The following is a 19,064-nucleotide window of genomic DNA, read 5'->3' on the forward strand; positions in this document are numbered from 1 at the left end:
AAAGAGGACGGAGATGAGAAAATATTGCAGCCTTTTCTCCATCAGCAATGTACCTAACCAAAATTCAGTGTTACTGTTTACTGTCCTTTTTATCTAAAATGGTGCTGCCCTACGTGTTGGAAAGATGAAACACCTTATTAGCACATAACATGTTTTAAAGCAACAACTTTCTGGATACATATCAGAATGAACAGAGAACTTAAACCAAGAGAAAAATGGCTATATGTAATACGCAAAGCACTTACTCAACAGATAAACAGAGAAACAGTGAACAACCAAGAATTATCTTTGGAGCCGATAACAAGAAATACACAGTTCAATAGACAAAACTCATTTTGTTGGCATGCTGATCACATGATAAATCTTAAGCCATGACGCTAGTAAAAAGTTCTTCAAGGTTTATTCTCTGCCCAGTGGACTACTGTGATCTCACTCTTTTTGTTGAAACCCATAAGGGGGAATGACGTTTACGTTTGGCTCCAATGGACATTTTGGTGGAATATTTTTTTTTGGTTGGGGGGAAAGAATTAAGGATAATGACATCCACGCAAGTATCCCAACTGAAAAATACACAGATATTTTATATAAAACTTTTCCAGACACCAACTTAGGAATTCAAAGAACATGGTTTCACATACTCACGTTGTAACAACAGCAGGAAGCCCTTCAGGGATTGCTGCAACAGCCAGGGCAACTGCAATCTAAACAGGGAAGACAGAAATACTCATTGTCAGTTATACGGTCAAAAACCAAATCAGTCCATGTAAGAAGCCAAGGACAAAAAAAGGACTTACTGGAAAATGGATAACAAACATAAGATGCCCATTATATCAAACAAACAAATAATCCCATGAAAGTATCACTCATAATGAAAATAATTGTTCAAACTCACGAATCATGTAATCTAAGCATCATCTGTTACTTTAAAGTTTCCTATGAATTGTTTAATAGCTTTGTGATAGGGGTATAAATTAAATGGATCGGCATGTGAAATACTGGCTCAACTTGGTGTTGATTTGACCAAGCTCCTCTTTTCATGCTTGAGCCAGCTCAAGTACCACATACAGATTTCATCTCAACAAGAAGGGTATTTAGTTTGAGTTAATGTGAAGGATAACTGAAAGAAATCAATCAAGAGAGAGCTGGAACTGACTTATGCTTAAAAAACATGAAAGTCTTAGACCTAAACAGCATTCCTTGAAACAGAGGAAAGTAAATTTGGTTAGACATCACTGCAGGATATGTAGTTTATTGCTGTCCTATACACTATTATAATCCAAATGCCCACATGGGATGTCCTTGCGATGGAAGAGCTGGAGTGACTTTGATACTAGGTGAATTCTTCCTACCTGCCTAAGCCTTGGTGGATAGAGTTACCTAGTGCATGTGTCATTAGGGCCTAGTAGATAGCCAATGGATTAGCCAAAGTACGCAAACTGTGGACAACCGTTATCAATAGAAAAATATAAGACAAATGGATGAAGGCCATGACCAAAAAAATGGGCATTATAATTTGGTCATTGGTCTTGAATTTAACTACTCAAAGAAAAAAAAAAGGGACAAAGTTTCAATTAAGATTTGGAGAAACCCAGGATCATATTCTCTGATTTAAAGGTCAGAAAAAGCATCCATAATGTTGGTTTTATCTCTAATATCTACAGCTTCCATTCTTCATCTTTGTAATGCTAGTCGATCCCTCAATATGTACATCACTCTTAATCTGCATCAGCTCTTAACAATAAGCCCGAACGCCTGGAAGGTTGAGACTTACAACTGTGAGAAAGCACGGGAGAAAATATATTATTGATATTAGATACTCAATACAATACAAGAGGTCCTTATTTATAGCTATACTCTACAAGAACATATTACTCCTATTCCAATGTGGGACAAGACTACATTATTTACATATCTGTAAACTAACACTCCCCCTCAAGCCGATGCATACAAATCATATGTACCGAGCTTGTTACATATATAACCAATACGAGGACCAGTGAGGGACTTGATGAAAATATTTGCAAGCTGATCATTCGACCTCACAAACTTTGTAGCAATCTCTCCTGAAAGTATCTTTTCTCTGACGAAGTGACAATCAATCTCAATGTGTTTAGTTCTCTCATGGAACACCAGATTTGATGCAATATGAATGACAGCTTGATTATCGCCGACTGATTTCACCAAATTTCAACTCCTTGAGCAATTGTTTTGTCTAGACTAGCTCACATATTGCCATAGCCATTGTTCGATATTCTGCTTCTGCACTAGACCGAGCAACGACATTCTGTTTCTTGCTCTTCCAGGATACCAAATTTCCACCTACTAAAACACAATATCCAGACGTAGAACATCTATCAGAAGGTGATCCTGCCCAATCAGCATCTGAGTATCCAACGATCTGCTCATGACCTCGATCCTCAAACAGTAACCCTTTGCCTGGAGCCGATTTTATATACCGAATAATGCGGACAACTGCATCCCAATGATTATCACAGGGAGAATTCATAAACTGACTTACAACACTCACAGGATAAGAAATGTCGGGTCTAGTCACTGTGAGATAATTTAATTTACCAACCAGCCGCCTATAGCTTGCAGGATCGCTAAGGGGCTCCCCCTGTCCTGACAGAAGTTTAGAATTCAGATCCAACGGAGTGTCAACAAGTCTGCAACCTATCATCCATGTCTCCTCAAGAATGTCTAAGCCATATTTTCTTTGAGAAATAACAATACCTGAGCTAGACTGACCAACCTCAATACCTAGAAAGTACTTCATCTGCCTAGATCCTTAGTTTGGAAGTGCTGGAAGAGATACTGCTTCAGATTGGTAATACCATCCTGATCATTGCCAGTAATATCAATATCATCAACATAGACTACCAGATAAATACAGAGACTTGACGCATAGTGCCAATAAAATACAGAGTGATCGGCTTCACTACGAGTCATGCCAAACTCCTGGATAACCGTGCTGAACTTACCAAACCAGGCTCGAGGAGACTGTTTTAAACCATAAAGTGATCGACGCAAGCAACATACAAGGTCACGAGACTCCCCCTGAGTAACAAAACCAGGTGGTTGCTCGATATAAACGTCATCCTCAAGATCATCGTGAAGAAAGGCATTCTTAATGTCCAGCTGATAGAGAGGACAATGACGAACCGCAGCCATGGATAGAAAAAGGCGGACTGATGCGACTTTAGCCACGGGAGAGAAGGTATCACTGTAATCGAGCCCAAATATCTGAGTATATCCTTTGGCAACAAGACGGGCCTTAAGTCAATCAACCTGGCCATCGGGACCAACTTTGACTGCATAAACTCAACGATAACCAACAATAGATTTACCTGAAGGAAAAGGAACAAGCTCCCAAGTACCACTTGTATGTAAAGCAAACATCTCGTCACTCATAGCCTGGCGCCATCCTGGATGAGACAACGCTTCACCTGTAGACTTAGGGATGGAAACCGAGGACAAAGAAGATATAAAAGCATAATGGGGAGATGACAAAGGATGATAACTTAAACCGACATAATGGGGATTAGGATTAAGTGTGGTCCGTATACCTTTCCGAAGTGCAATCGGTGTACTAGGAAGAGACAAGTCCGCAGTAGGAGCAGGGTCAGGTGCAGGACAAGAACCAGTTGGGCCTGATGTAGGGTGCAGACGACGATGATAAGTCAAGAGTGGTGTTCCTGCGGCTGGGGATCTAGGAGGAACAACACTAGACTCCTCAACGATTGCTATGGGTGAAACTTCTGTGGTCGAAGGTGAAGGAGGAGCTATAGTAAACTTTTCAAAGGTCGGTATAGGTAAGACCTCAGATATATCATGGTGGTCAGCAGAGAAAAAAAAAGGTTTAGACTCAAAAAATGTGACGTTAGCTGACATAAGGTACCTACGAAGATCAGGGGAATAACAACGATATCCCTTCTGAACACGAGAATAACCAAGGAAGACACACTTGAGAGCACGAGGAGCTAACTTATCTTTCCCAGGGGCTAAGTTATGAACAAAACACGTGCTCCCAAAAACACGAGGTGGAAGAGAGTATAAGGGTGACTGGGAAACAATACTGAATGCGGAATCTGATCCTTGATAGGAGATGAAGGCATCCGATTAATCAAATATCAAGCTGTGAGAACTGCATCGCCCCAAAAACGCAACGGAACACGAGATTCAATTAGAAGTGTGTGAGCAGTCTCAATAAGGTGCATATTCTTTCTCTGTGCAACCCCATTTTGCTGAGGGGTATAAGGACAAGATGTCTGATGAATAATTCCTTGAGAAGTCATAAACTGCTGAAACTGAGAAGATAAATATTCTAAGGCATTATCATTGCGAAAAATACTAATAGAAACACCAAATTGGTTTTTGATTTCAGCACAGAAACTCTAGAATATAGAAAATAACTCAGAACGATCTTTCATTAAGAAAAGCCAAGTACATCTTGAATAATCATCAATAAAACTAACAAAATAACGAAATCCCAAGGTTGAACTGACTCTACTAGGAACCCATATATCAGAATGAACTAAGGAGAAAACAGACTCTGCATGACTCTCAACACTACGCACCATTTTCTGAAGTTTGGATAAACTTGGATGTCCTAAACGTCTGTGGATTAGGTCTGGAGGATCTGTAACTAGACATGTTGTAGAAGGACTGAGTGAGTTGAGGTAGTAAAGGCCTTCTGATTCATGTCATGTACCAATTGTTTGTCCTGTACTGCGGTCCTGCATAATAAAAGAATCGTCAATAAAATATATACCACAATGGAGGGCACGAGTCAAACGACTAACAGATGCAAGACTAAAAGGACAGCCAGGGACATAAAGAACGGAATCTAGGGTGATAGAAGATAAGGGATTAGCTTGTCCAACTCCTTTTGCCTTAGTTTGACATTCATTGGCTAAAGTAACAGTGGGAAGAGACTGTGAATATACAATATTCGACAAAAGTGATATATTACCAGAGATGTGATCAGAAGCGCCTGAGTCCATGACCCATGGTCCAAGAGTACTAGACTGGAAAACACAAGCAAAAGAATTACCAGCAATAGAAGTATCAGTCTGAGCAACCGAGGCTACTTGTGGAGATGTCTGCTTACTTGCTCGATACTGAAGGAGCTCATTATATTATTCTTTAGATAAAGAAAATCCCTGGTTACCTGTAGTCTCGGTCTGAGCAATGTAAGCATTTTTGGGTGGACGACCATATAAGGAATAGCACATTTCACGAGTGTGTCCAAGTTTGTGAAAATAAGAACACTTAGATCTAGATCTTCCGAAACAACCTCATCCTCGTCTATTCTCCATAGTTTGAGACGCCCGAACATCCACTGTTTGGGATGCGAGAACAGAGGAATCAAGTATCTGTGATGAGATCACTGGTGGACTTGGTGCTGCAGCAAAGCGGAGTAATCGAGAGAATAATTCATCAACTGTGGGGACAATCGGACTAGCCAAAATCCGGTCGCGTACTGAATCAAGATCATTAGGAAGTCCAGCAAGGGTAAGAACTAGAAACATCTTCTGTCGCTGCTCTTGTTGTTTTTCAACACTAGCAGAAACTGGAATCAACTTCTCAAATTCCTCCATGACTGCCTGTACTTGACCCAAGTAGACATATCTAATTCCTGCTTCTTTAAGTTTGTCATCCGCGATATCACATCATAGAAGCGAGATATGTCATTAGTGTATAAGGTACGAGCCTTTGCCCAAACCAAATAACATGTCTGGAATAGACGAAACAAGGGCATCAACTTGGAATCAATAGATCGCCACAAGATGCTACATAACTGAGCATCGATCTTTGCCCAAAGTGCTATCGCCTTTTCATCTCCTTCGCTAGACTGTTTGATTAGATGATCTTGAACACCTTGACCTTTACACCACAACTCGACAGATGAAGCCCAAGCTAAGTAGTTTGAACTTCCCATTAAATGTTCCGAGGTAATCATAACACTAGAGCTTCCAGAACTCATGTTTCTAGACTCAAAAACATCAAATCCCAAAGACATCGTTGCAAATTATTACCAAATAAGAGAAAGAATCAATTGTAATCCACTGAAACAGAGTAAGGAAACATTGAAACAGAATAACAGAATATTGTAGTCGTCGGAATCTTACTGTATCTGCCGGAAAAAACTCAAAGTGGTCGGAATTTGTCAGGGATAGCACTGGTCGACTCGGAATTGTTGTGCGAGTAAGCTTTCCTGAAGGAAGTTCGTCGGAAAATGGCTGTAAGGGGTCTCACGCGCCCGGCGCGTGCACAGATCTCACCGGAAAATTTGGACGGTGGCTATGAGTTTTCCGGTAGGATTTTCTAGGGTTTGGTCGCGGGACTACGGCGGACCTTGTGGTGGTGTTGGTTTGTTCACAACACTGATAAATAGTGACTTTGACGCAAACAGTCACTTAGGGCACCGGAAAATTGCACGGTGACTGAGTTCTCTCTTCCCAGATGTCGCTGGAATGACGCACAGCGATCTTTTCTCACCGAAGCTCTGATACCATGTGAGAAAGCACGGGAGAAAATATATTATTGATATTAGATACTCAATATAATACAAGAGGTACTTATTTATAGCTATACTCTACAAGAACATATTACTCCTATTCCAATGTAGGATAAGACTACATTATTTACATATCTCTAAACTAACAACAACTAAGTGAATGCCTGGAAGGTTGGGAGTTAAGCCCCACATTACCCCCCCCCCGGCTCCCTCATAGGCCACCTCAATGCATGTCTTTAACCCCCCCATCGCCCCAAGGCTTGCCTTGAGACTTACCCAGAAACACCTTTGAAAATAATGCTCTAAAGCAGGAGCAATACGTTAATTCCTACATAACATATGCCAAGACATTGATACATGTAAAATCTAAGTTGAACATGTAATCCCATAGAAAGATTTCTTTTTATGAATTGTTCATTTTAAATATTCAGTTTAAATAAGTCGTATCTTGCTCAGACTAATAAATAGAGCTGAGGTTCTAGTTAAAGCCACTAATAGAAAAGTGAAATAACTAGTTATAGTAAGCATGAAAGGGCTAAACTGTCAGATCCTTCATGATCTGAATTTTAAGATTTGGGGGTACGGATCCATGTATAGATGGGATTCGGCTAAAAATAATTCAAATATTTAAAAATAGAGTAATAAAAATATGTCTAAATTATGAGAAATTATGTGAAAAACTTACAAGGTCTATGAGAGAGAAAATATTGATCAAGATGAGAATCCAAGAAGGAGATAAAAGGAAAAGGACTAACATAGAAATTTCTATATACAAGATATTCCATTTTCTTCAATTTCACCCTAGTTTTTGTTTTTATTTCAAAAGCCAATGTATCTATCCCGAATTTCTCCATCGATTTTGGTCAAAGTACCCAAAATTGGTTGACCAGATCCAGTATGGATCCCACACTCACACCCATGTCCTGTCGACACGGGTGCGGCAACGATAGTGAAGAGTGCGAGCAACTTAGTGTACAATAACTAATAGAGACAAAATCAGTCAGGTACAAAAACTAATACTGAAACAAACCAATCATGTCGAAAAACCTCTGTACTAATAAATAAGGAGGGTAAGATCTACTATCCAACTCATAAAGCTTTATTGTAGCGGTACTTTAACATTAAAATAGCCACTTGTGAACTTACAATATTTAGGCACAAACTGATTAGAAATGCTATTGATGAGAATCCTATACCTTAAAGTAATGTATTGCACCTCGCAAGAAGCCACCATGGGCAGCATCACTAAAATGCCCAATGTTTACCACCCAAACTAGTACACATATACCTGCAATGATCTAAAATAACAAAAGCATAGCTTCAGTAACATATCAAAGATTAATGAAAAATGTGGATAAACAAATAAGTTTCTAGGTATTATCAGGTGGTTAATGAAATTTAAAGAACTATTAGATAGGTAATAAATCATTTCCTAATTATATGTTTGCTTTGCCCCATTTAGCAGTAGAGCAAGTTCATGTTTATTGGAGAAGATATTATGGAATAAGACAAATAGGGCACATTCACTCCCTTAAAGAGCTATTGTAGGTTCCACTCCATTACTCAATCACTCTTCTTCCTTTTATAATATTTTCCCCCCCTTCATCCCTTTTCCTTCTGAAGCTAAGAGGGTAGGGCATATGTTCAAAATGTAGGTTTGATCCTGATTAATTTGTAACTTAGCAGTATGACTGTTGAGAATATTGGGTGAAAATTTGTGTATATTAATTAGAATCAATCAGGGAATATTTGTTTAAACATCCACTAGCTTAGAAGAATTATCACGCAACATTCTGTCTCCCGTGTATGTTTCACTTTTCACATAGTAGTAGAGCAAGGTTAGGAAATAGTCGCTGCACAACCTCCGGAAGAAAGAAAAATAGGCGGCATGCAATTGTCCGGTGGTCATTATTGTTGCTTTAGTTATTCTCTAATTTCGAGGGTGTTGTGCATAAGGCGATAAACCAGCACCATCACCAGGTCATGCATCGTCCAGCAAGCAACACCCAGCAATCCCGTCGGGAAAGGAACTCTCACTTGGTCTCACGCACCAGTCAAGGAAGGAATTTTCCAGCGAAATCTATTTACGCGTCAGTTATTTTCCAGGGAATTTTCCATCTTCCAGGCGATGATTCTGCAGTTTTTTCTACACTACGGAGTTTCTGCATAATCTGGATTTTGTCTGTTTAAATCCAACTCAAATCTGAACAATTTTGTCATGAGTATCCAACAGTATCCAACTAGCAGAACTACATTTTCTGGTGGCACAGTGACTTTGTATCCAATTTCATCACTTCTCCGACATATTGGAGGAAGACTTTTCATTCCTAATCCAGTCTAGGGAACATCAAATTGTCTTGGCAATAAGATATTCCTGAACCTTCTTCTGAAGTAATATTTTAATGAACATTTGTTCAATTATGTTAATAACCACAAACCCAGTATAATCTCACAAGTGGGGTTTGGGGAGGACAATGTGTACGCAGACCTTACTCCTACCTGGTGAAGGTAGAGAGGTTGTTTCCGATAAACCCTCGACTCAGCAAAGGTAAAAAAAAGGAAGAGAAAAAGAAGAATAATTTTTTTCTGAAGTAATTTTTTTATCAACATTTGTTCAATTGTGTTAACAACTAACCCAGTATAATCCCACAAGTGGAGGTCTGGGGAGGGCAGTTCGTATGCAAACCTTACCCCTACATAAGATAATTGGAGGAGGAACAACAACAGTAAAATAAGATAACTAAAGTGAACGAAACAACAGGAAGTAATAGAGATTTAAGAATATGAAAATACAAGAGTGCTACTAATACTACTAGTAAGGGAAGGGGAAACTTTCGACTACCTACTAAACTTCAACCCTAATTCTCGACCTTCACATCCTCTATCGAAGGTCATGTCCTCAATAAGTTGAAGCAGCGCCATGTCCTGCCTAATCACCTCTCCCCGGTACTTCTTTGGCTTACCTCTACCTCTTCTCAAGAGTATCTGTGCTTCTCCTCTTCACGTGTCCAAACCATTTCAGCCTCGACTCCCGCATTTTATCCTCAACGGGGGCCACTCGTACTTTGTCCGGAATAACTTCATTCCTAATCTTATCTCTCCTGGTATGCCTACACATCCATCTCAGCATTCTCATTTCTGCTAATTTCATGTTCTGAACATGGGAGTTCTTGACTGGCCAACACTCAACCCCATACAGCATAATCGGTCTAACCACCACTCTGTAGAACTGACCCTTTAGTCATGGTGGCACATTCTTATCACATAAAACACCGGATGCGAGCCTCCATTTCATCCACCCCGCTTCAATACGATGTGTGATATCCTCGTCAATCTCCCTGTTAACTTGGATTATAGACCCGAGATACTTGAAACTACCTCTCTTGGAGATGACTTGAGTATCAAGCTTCACATCCACGTCCGCTTCATGAGTCCTGTCACTGATCTTGCATCTCAGGTATTCTATTTTGGTCCTGCTCAGTTCAATAATGTTAACAAGAATTGAAAACCACGGCTACAGGGATTCTGGTGATTTGAACTCTAACAAGGTTCCTTTATGGGAATACACTGAGTTTCTTAAAGTATAAGGAAGCACATAAACAAACATCTTCAGAAATCACATCTGTTGTCCAAACAGGTAAACTTGTACCTTAACTTTCTCAATCTTCCATTATTGGGACCTTTTTTATGAAGTAAAGGAATTTTATAGATGGCATAGAGAAGATGCAAGAAGTACATAAGAGGGAGAGTACATAATAAAAGAGTCAGCTATGAAACAAAAAAGCTCTAAGAGCTAAAGAGCTGACAAAAATCCGAAAGGTTTAGGACAAAATCTACAGGAGCTAAATTATGCCAACTATACAACCATAGGAGACATTATTGGGTCTTGGATCACTAACTTAGGATCCTCTGATCATACTTTTGGTAATAAATTTCTTTTTTACTTCTAATTCTTATTCTCAATCTCTTCAGGCTATTACATTAGCCAATGGATCTCAAACCATGGCAACTAGTGCAGGTCAAGCTTCCTTACTGCCCTCTTTGACTTTAAACTTAGTTCTTTATCTTCCTGGTTGCCCCTTTAATCTAATATACATTAGTCATTTGTCTCGGTCTCTTAATAGTTCCGTTACTTTTCTCAATAACTCTGTTGTTATACAGGATTGTAGTAAGGGACAGAAATTGGTACTGGACACGAATCACATGGACTTTACAACCTTAATCTTTCGAGATCAACAGAACTTGTCTTATTTCCAACTCGCCTGAGTTACTTCATGGACAATTAGGACATCCTCATTGGTCTATTTCTAATTTGTGTAACTTGTCTACCTTAGAATAGGAGTCATGTCAACTTGTAAGCATACTCACGCTTCCTTCCCTCGTTGCCTTGATAATCATGCAAAGTCTTCTTTCTCTTTAGTTCATTCATATGTTTAGGTCCTAGTCGAGCCGGCTCTTCTTTGGGGTTCCATTACTCCGTTAGTTCATCGATGATTATTCAAGGTATACTTTGAATTTCTTAATGAAAGATTATTCGAAGTATCAATTATCCAGACTTTTTGTGTTGAAATACAAACTCACTTTGTTGTTCTCATTCGCACCTTTACATTGTCTGCAATTTTCATTCACACCTTTTCAACTAAAATGGAGATAGGCTATGATTGAGATACTTGCTTTACACTCTAGTGGTACTTGGAAACTTGTTCATTTACCTCTACGTAAATCTACTATTTGTTGTTGATGGATTTATGCAGTTAAAGTTGGCCCAGTTGGCAGAATTGATGGAATTAAGGTACATCTAGTGGCCAAAGGTTATGCTCAAATTTTTGGACTAGAATACAGTAATACATTCTCCCATGGCTACAATTGCAATTGTTTGCCTTTTCTATCCATATTGTTCGTCATTGGCCTCTTTATCGATTGAACATCAAGAATGCTTTTCTCTATGGCAATCTTGAGAATGAAGTATATATGGAGCAACCTCTCAATTTTATTACTCACGAGGAATCTAGTGGTCTTGTACACCAGTTGCATCAGTCTCTATATGGTTTGAAACAATCTCCTCGAGTATGGTTTGGTAAGTTCAACATGGTTATATCAGGAGGTTGATATGACTTGCAGTGAGGCTAATCATTCTATATTCTACTGGTATGTTGCTCCACATCTGTGTATTTATTTGGTAGTTTACATTAATGATATAGTTATCATGAGCAATGATTAGGATGGTATTAGCAAATTGAAGATCTGCCAACACTTCCAGACAATGGATCGAGGCAAATTAAGTATTTCCAAGGCATTGAAGACCGCTCAGTCCAAATAAGGAATTGTCATCTCACAATGTAAGTATGCTATGGATATTCTAGAGGAACAAAAAAGACAAATTATAGACCAATTGATACTCCTATGGATCCGAATGCTAAGCTTCTGCCAAGAGTGGGGAAGCCCTATAATGATCCTGGAAAATTGGTAAGCTGAATTACCTCATAGTGACTCAACCTGACATTGACTTTCAAGTGAGTGTAGTAATTCAGTTTATGGACTCCCCAAGCAACATTCATTTGGATGTAGTTGTATGTGTTCTTCAGTAAAATCAGCCTTATGATTGCTTTTCGAGGATCTAGAACACGAGTAGATTGATGGATATATAGATGCAGATTGGGCAGAATAACCATTTGATAGACGGTCTACTTCTAGATATTGAATTCTCGTTCGAGGTAATGTCGTGTCTTGGAAAAGCAAGAAGCATAGTGTGGTTGCTCGATATAGTGAAAAAGTAGACTATCGCGCAATGGTTGTGGCAACCTGAAAGCTAGTCTAGATCAAGCAATTGCTTAAAGAATTGAAGTTTGAACAAATCCGTTAGATGGAACTTGTGTGAGATAATCAAGTTGCTATTCATATTGCGTAGAATCCGATGTTTCAAGAGAGAACTAAACACATAGAGATCGGCTGTTACTTGTCAGGCGATATTCTCAGGAAACATTGTCACAAGTTTGTGACATGAAACGATCAGTTTACAAATATTTTTACCAAGTCCTTTACTGGTCATCGAATTAGATACCTTTGTGACAAGCTTGGGTACATATGACTTGTATGCACCAGCTTGCGAGGAAGTGTTGAGAATATTCAGTACATTAGTTAGAATTGACTATGGATATATTAGTTTAATTGTAATTATGTAACCTTGATTTCTTTCCTAGTTTAGAATAAGTGTATGTATTATTTAAACATAGACTACCTTAGGAGAATTATCAAGCAATACATTTCTCAATCCTTCTCCATTGTATGTTTCATCTCTCACAATTAGCAACAGAAATAATCATACCAGGTCATATAAATATAATGAAACTAAGACAATAAATCCTACTCATTTATGCATAGTGCACAACTGGGGTCAGGGCTTTTATTCAAAACTGTACATAAGAAGTAAAAAAACAAGAGGTTGAGGGGGTTCAATCTACAGGTTTTTACATCAAGGTAAAATCTAGGAATAACAAAATCATCTCAGAAGTTGTATCTGGAAAGGAAATAAATATACACACCTTTGCCAAAAAAGTACCAAATTCATCCAACTTTTTCTTCAATGGTGTCGCCTCCTGCAACAACAAGACAGCAAATCACTGTTATACCAAAACAAAGGGTATTGTTAGTACGGGTCAACGTATAAAGCTCACATCTTCCGTCATCAACATAGAATCACGTATACTGCCCATTGCAGTATTAGATCCAACCCCAATAACAACAGCTCTTGCCCTTCCAGCGACCACTGTAGTGCCCTGGCCATCAAAACAGAAATTTATCACATTGCCATGTTCGAAGACTATTTTAAGCAGCCAGCTATGGCTAAAACAACATACTAAAAACAAGTTTCTGAAGAAAGAATTATTACATATAACAAAAGAAATGTCTTTGACATTATAACCAGAAGTTAATTGTTTTCCATCATCTTTATTCAGTTGCAGGTTCTAAATGATGTCTACCTATTCTTTCATCCCAAGACTTTATGAGGGTTAACTGATCAATTTTCAGTCTATCATCCAGATTTTTTGGGGTGGAGCAGTCTATCATCCAGAATCAAAATTTCTTTTTTTATTTTTATTTTTGATAAGGAGAAATCTCCAAGTGTGAAAACTTTCATTTTTCTAAATAAATACTATAGATTTAGAACTTACTTAATTTGAAGTTACCAATGATTTTTAGTAATAACAATAATTATTAAGAATAATTTAAGAAAAAGAGAAAGTCACAAATGGGAAGAAGATTCAAGATAGTAGTTAATACCACAAAACCTACAAATGGTGAAAAGTGGAAGAGCTTGTGACCAGTGAAGAAGATGCAAACTTAACAAGCCCAAGCAAGTCATCAATATTCCCATTTTACCACAAAAAAAAGACAGTAGATTTCTAAAGTCATCTTACATAAGCAAACTGTTCAGGGTCTCTATATCTACAAGAGTTTTCGACCTTTTGACATGTCTCTTAAGTAAAAAGGTAAATCTCAGCACTCTTTAGCATCCCACAAATTCAAGGATGCGCTTCTTCAACCGATAGAAAGTTCACTCGCAAATACTTCTAATTTTTAAATCAAACATGCAAAGCTAAACATTCTTCAAGCTGAATAAATCAAGTCACAGTATTATCATCTCCCACATTACATGGTCAATGACATCAGCATGATGTACCATTTTAAGAAATTCATGCTCTAAGCTCCCCTTACATAGTATACTCCACAGGACTGGTTTTAGTAACTTACAGAAAAGAGGATGTTTGTCTTGTCCTGGTATACTGCATTTGTAGCAGTTGTTGCATCAAGCTCTTTTTCAACAGAGCAGCTCTCACCTGTCATCAGAAGATGGCATAAGAAAAATAAAAGACAAGGAAAGGACTTAAAGAGCCTACAATGAAGATCTCTAATCAGCTTCTATATACACTATCAATAGCAGCAAAAAAAAAGTATAGTGATTGATAGTGTTAGTTTATAGATATGTATAGTGTAGTCTTGTCCCGCATTGGAAGAGGAGTAATATCTCCTTGTAGTGTATAGCTATAAATAGGGACCTCTTGTATTGTATTTATCATCCAATATCAATAACATATTTTCTCCCGTGCCTTCTCACATGGTATCAGAGCATTAGTGAGAAAAGATCGTTGTGCGTCATTCCAGCGTTAACCGGGAAGAAAGAACTTAGTCATCGTGTAATTTTTCCGGTGACCTAAGGCTTGTCTAAGTGAAAGTCACTTTCTGTCGGTGTTGTGCTAAAACCAACACCACCACGAGGTAGATCACCCTCCGACTACCAACCCCTGAAATTTTATCCGGCAGAAAAGCCGCCACACTCCTCCACGCGCCGGCAACAACTTTTCCGGCGAGGGTTCCGGCCACTTTCCGGCCATTTTTTCGCGAAGCTTCTTCAAGACAGTGTGCTCTCCTCAAAATTCCGAGCCTACCCATCTAATTCAAATCAAATTCCGGCCACTTTTGAAAATATTTCTTCAGGACAACTTGCTCGCAAAGGAATTCCGAGTCTATCCATCCTGGTTACAACAAATTCCGACAACTTTGGAATTTTCCGGCGAGCTACAGTATTTCCGGCGTGAACAGTGTTTCCGGCGTGAACAGTGTTTCCGGCACAGAAAGTGTTCTATTTTCCTGCTGTAAACAGTGTTTTTCAAGCTATTTCTTCAGTTTTCTCACAGGAGTTACTTATTTCCACTATTTCAAGTTAACCATACTACTACAAAATGTAGCGACATGGGAACCGATGCTTTGAATAGTCGGATGGTTTCTTTAGCAGAGTATATTGAGTTCCTTCAGAATAAAGCATGTAAGCAGACATCTTCTGAGATAGCTTCTGTTGTTCAAGCAGGTAATAGCGTGACTTGTTTCTCCCAATCTTCATCCTCTGAGTCTTGGGTCATTGATTCAGGTGCATCAGATCATATTTCTGGTAACAAATCTCTTTTCACTACTATTTTGTATTCTCAATCTCTTCCAAAAGTCACAATGGCCAATGGGTCTCAAACCATGGCAACTGCAATAGGTCAAGCAAGCCCACTTCCTTCCTTACCTTTAGATTCAGTCCTTTATGTTCCCAATAATCCTTTTAATCTCATAGTTGTTAGTCGCTTAGCCAAATCACTTAAATGCGCTGTTTTATTTCTTGATGACTATGTTTTTATACAGGAACGCAGTACGGGGCGGATCATTGGTACCGGGCGTGAATCAAACGGACTTTATTACCTTATCCTTGCTAAATCACATGGACTCACATCTTGTCTTCCTTCTACAACTTGTCTTGTTACTGATTCACCAGATTTATTACATAAACGGTTGGGACATCCCAGTTTGTCAAAACTTCAGAAAATGGTATCTGGTTTATCTCACTTGTCAGCTCTAGAGTGTGAGTCATGTCAGCTCGGTAAGCATACCCGCTCCCATTTCCCTCGGCGTCTTGATAATCGAGCAGAGTCACCTTTTACTTTAGTCCATTCAGATGTTTGGGGTCCTAGTCGGGTCAGTTCCACCTTAGGATTCCGCTACTTTGTTAGTTTCATTGATGATTATTCCAGGTGCACTTGGATATTTTTGATAAAAAATCGATCTGAGCTGTTTTCTATTTTTCCAGACCTTCCACGCTGAAATTCAAAATCAATTTGGGGTTTCTATTCGCACATTTCGTAGTGATAATGCCCGAGAGTATTTGTCTTCCCCATTTCAGCAGTTTATGAAATCTCATGGGATTATTCATCAAACATCTTGTCCGTACACATCTCAACAAAATGGGGTAGCTGAAAGAAAGAATAGACATCTTATTGAAACTGCTCGTACCCTACTCATACAATCTCATGCTCCGTTGCGTTTTTGGGGGGATGCCGTTCTTACATCTTGCTATCTTATTAATCGTATGCCATCTTCAGCTATCCAGAACCAAGTTCCATTCTCTGTCATGTTTCCCCATTTACCTTTGTTCTCTCTTCCACCCCGTATCTTTGGAAGCACTTGTTTTATCCATAACCTTACTCCAGGAACAGATAAGTTAGCTCCTTGTGCTCTTAAGTACGTATTTCTGGGTTTCTCGAGAACACAAAAGGGGTATCGATGCTACTCTCCTGACCTCCAACGGTACCTTATGTCCGCTGATGTTACCTTCTTTGAAACCCAAACATACTTCACAGGTTCGGGTCATCACTTAGATATTTATGAGGTTCACAGGTTCGGGTCATCACTTAGATATTTATGAGGTTCTACCAGTTTCATCTTTTGGAGATTCAGTCACTCCAGCTCCACCACCTACAGCTCCAGTTGTAGCTCCACCACCTATAGCTCCTGTTGTAGCTCTACCACTCCAGTTGTAGCTCCACCACCTATAGCTCCAGTTCCACCACCTATAGCTCCAGTTCCTCCGCATAATCCAGTTCAACCTTCTGCAGCTCCACCACTCTTGACTTATCATCGTCGTCCACATCCAGCATCAGGCCCAGGTGATTCACGCCCCGCATCAGATTCTGCACCTACTGCGGACTTGTCTCCTCTTAGTCAACCAATTGCACTCCGCAAAGGTGTACGATCCTCCAAATCCCCACTATGTCGGTTTAAGTTATCATCGTCTGTCGTCACCACATTATGCTTTTATATCTTCTTTGTCCACTGTTTCTATCCCTAAGTCTACAGGTGAGGCACTATCTCATCCAGGATGGCGACATGCTATGATTGACGAGATGTCTGCTTTACATGCGAGTGACACTTGGGAGCTTGTTCCTCTTCCTGCAGGTAAGTCTACTGTTGGTTGTCGTTTGGTTTATGCAGTCAAAGTCGGCCCGGATGGCCAGGTTGATCGGCTTAAGGCTCCTCTTGTTGCAAAAGGATATACTCAGATTTTTGGGCTTGATTATAGTGATACTTTCTCTCTCGTGGCTAAAGTAGCATTTGTTCGTCTCTTTTTGTCCATGGTTGTTGTACGTCATTGGCCTCTTTATCAGTTAGACATTAAGAATACTTTTCTCCACGGTGATCTTGAGGAAGAAGTTTATATGGAGCAACCACCTGGTTTTGTTGCTCAGGGGAGTTTAATGGTTGTGTGTGCAGATTGCGCAGGTCACTATATGTTTTGAAACAGTCCCTCGAGCTTGGTTTGGTAAGTTCAGCACAATTATTCAGGAGTTCGGCATGACTCGTAGTGAGGCTGATCACTCTGTGTTTTATCGGCATTCTACTCCTAATCTGTGTATTTATCTAGTGGTTTATGTTGATGATATTGTTATTACTGGTAATGATCAGGATGGTATTACTAATCTGAAGCAACATCTCTTTCAGCACTTCCAGACTAAGGATCTGGGCAGAATGAAGTATTTTCTAGGTATTGAGGTCGCTCAGTCTAGCTCAGGTATTGTTATTTCACAGTGGAAGTATGCCTTAGACATTCTTGAGGAGACTGGAATGATGGGTTGCAGACCTATTGACTCTCCTATGGATCCGACTGCTAAGCTTCTGCCTGGACAGGGGGGAGCCTCTTAGAGACCCTACGAGATATAGGAGGTTCGTTGGCAAATTGAATTACCTCACAGTGACTAGACCTGACATTTCTTTTCCGGTGAGTGTTGTAAGTCAGTTTATGGATTCTCCCTGTGATAGTCGCTGGGATGCAGTTGTTCGCATTCTTCGGTATATAAAGTCAGCTACAGGCAAAGGATTACTATTCGAGGATCGAGGCCACGAGCAGATTGTTGGGTACACAGATGCTGATTGGGCAGGATCACCTTTTGATAGACGTTCTACGTCTGGATATTGTGTTCTAGTAGAAGGTAATTTGGTCTCGCGGAAGAGCAAGAAACAGAATGTAGTTGCTCGATCTAGCGCCGAAGCCGAAAATCGGGCCATGGCTATGGCGACGTGTGAGTTAGTTTGGGTCAAGCAGTTGCTCAAGGAGTTAAAGTTCGGAGAAATCAGCAAGATGGAACTAGTGTGTGATAACCAAGCTACTCTTCATATTGCGTCAAATCCGGTGTTCCATGAGAGGACTAAACACATTGAAACCGACTGTCACTTTGTTAGAGAAAAAATACTTTCAGGAGATATTGTTACAAAGTTTGTAAAGTCGAATGATCAACTAGCAGATATTTTCACTAAATCTCTTACTGGTTCTCGTATTAGTTACATGTGTAACAAGCTCGGTACATATGATGTGTATGCACCGGCTTGAGGGGGAGTGTTAGTTTATAGATATGTATAGTGTAGTCTTGTCCCACATTGGAAGAGGAGTAATATCTCCTTGTAGTGTATAGCTATAAATAGGGACCTCTTGTATTGTATTTATCATCCAATATCAATAACATATTTTCTCCCGTGCCTTCTCACAGATAGAACTGATACACTTTTACTTTCCCGTCAAAATCTCATGTTATCAGTGAAACAGTTTAGTTTGAGAACATAAAACTTGAAGCATCATTTAATTAGTAGATATAACACCTACAAACTCTGAGTATTCAAAGGAAGGGTTTACATATTGCACTCTAACAGTTCCTTTTTACGAGGATGTTGGCACTCC

General features: G+C 39.4%; 1 protein-coding gene across 3 annotated transcripts in view; it reads right to left on the reverse strand.

Moving 5' to 3' along the window:
* Positions 1-19,064, reverse strand: part of LOC104090489 (calcium-transporting ATPase 3, endoplasmic reticulum-type) — a 108,233-nt gene that overhangs the window by 68,147 nt on the left and 21,022 nt on the right. For all 3 annotated transcript variants that reach the window (XM_070188697.1, XM_070188696.1, XM_070188698.1), the window contains 5 exons: positions 14,273-14,358; positions 13,195-13,296; positions 13,063-13,116; positions 7,717-7,818; positions 643-701 (listed from right to left, as the gene is read on the reverse strand). In XM_070188697.1, coding sequence (XP_070044798.1) covers positions 643-701; positions 7,717-7,818; positions 13,063-13,116; positions 13,195-13,296; positions 14,273-14,358 — 403 coding nt within the window. The remainder of the gene's footprint in view (positions 1-642; positions 702-7,716; positions 7,819-13,062; positions 13,117-13,194; positions 13,297-14,272; positions 14,359-19,064) is intronic.

The sequence above is a fragment of the Nicotiana tomentosiformis genome, chromosome 11 (genome assembly GCF_000390325.3).
Source record: "Nicotiana tomentosiformis chromosome 11, ASM39032v3, whole genome shotgun sequence".
Lineage (NCBI taxonomy): Eukaryota > Viridiplantae > Streptophyta > Magnoliopsida > Solanales > Solanaceae > Nicotiana > Nicotiana tomentosiformis.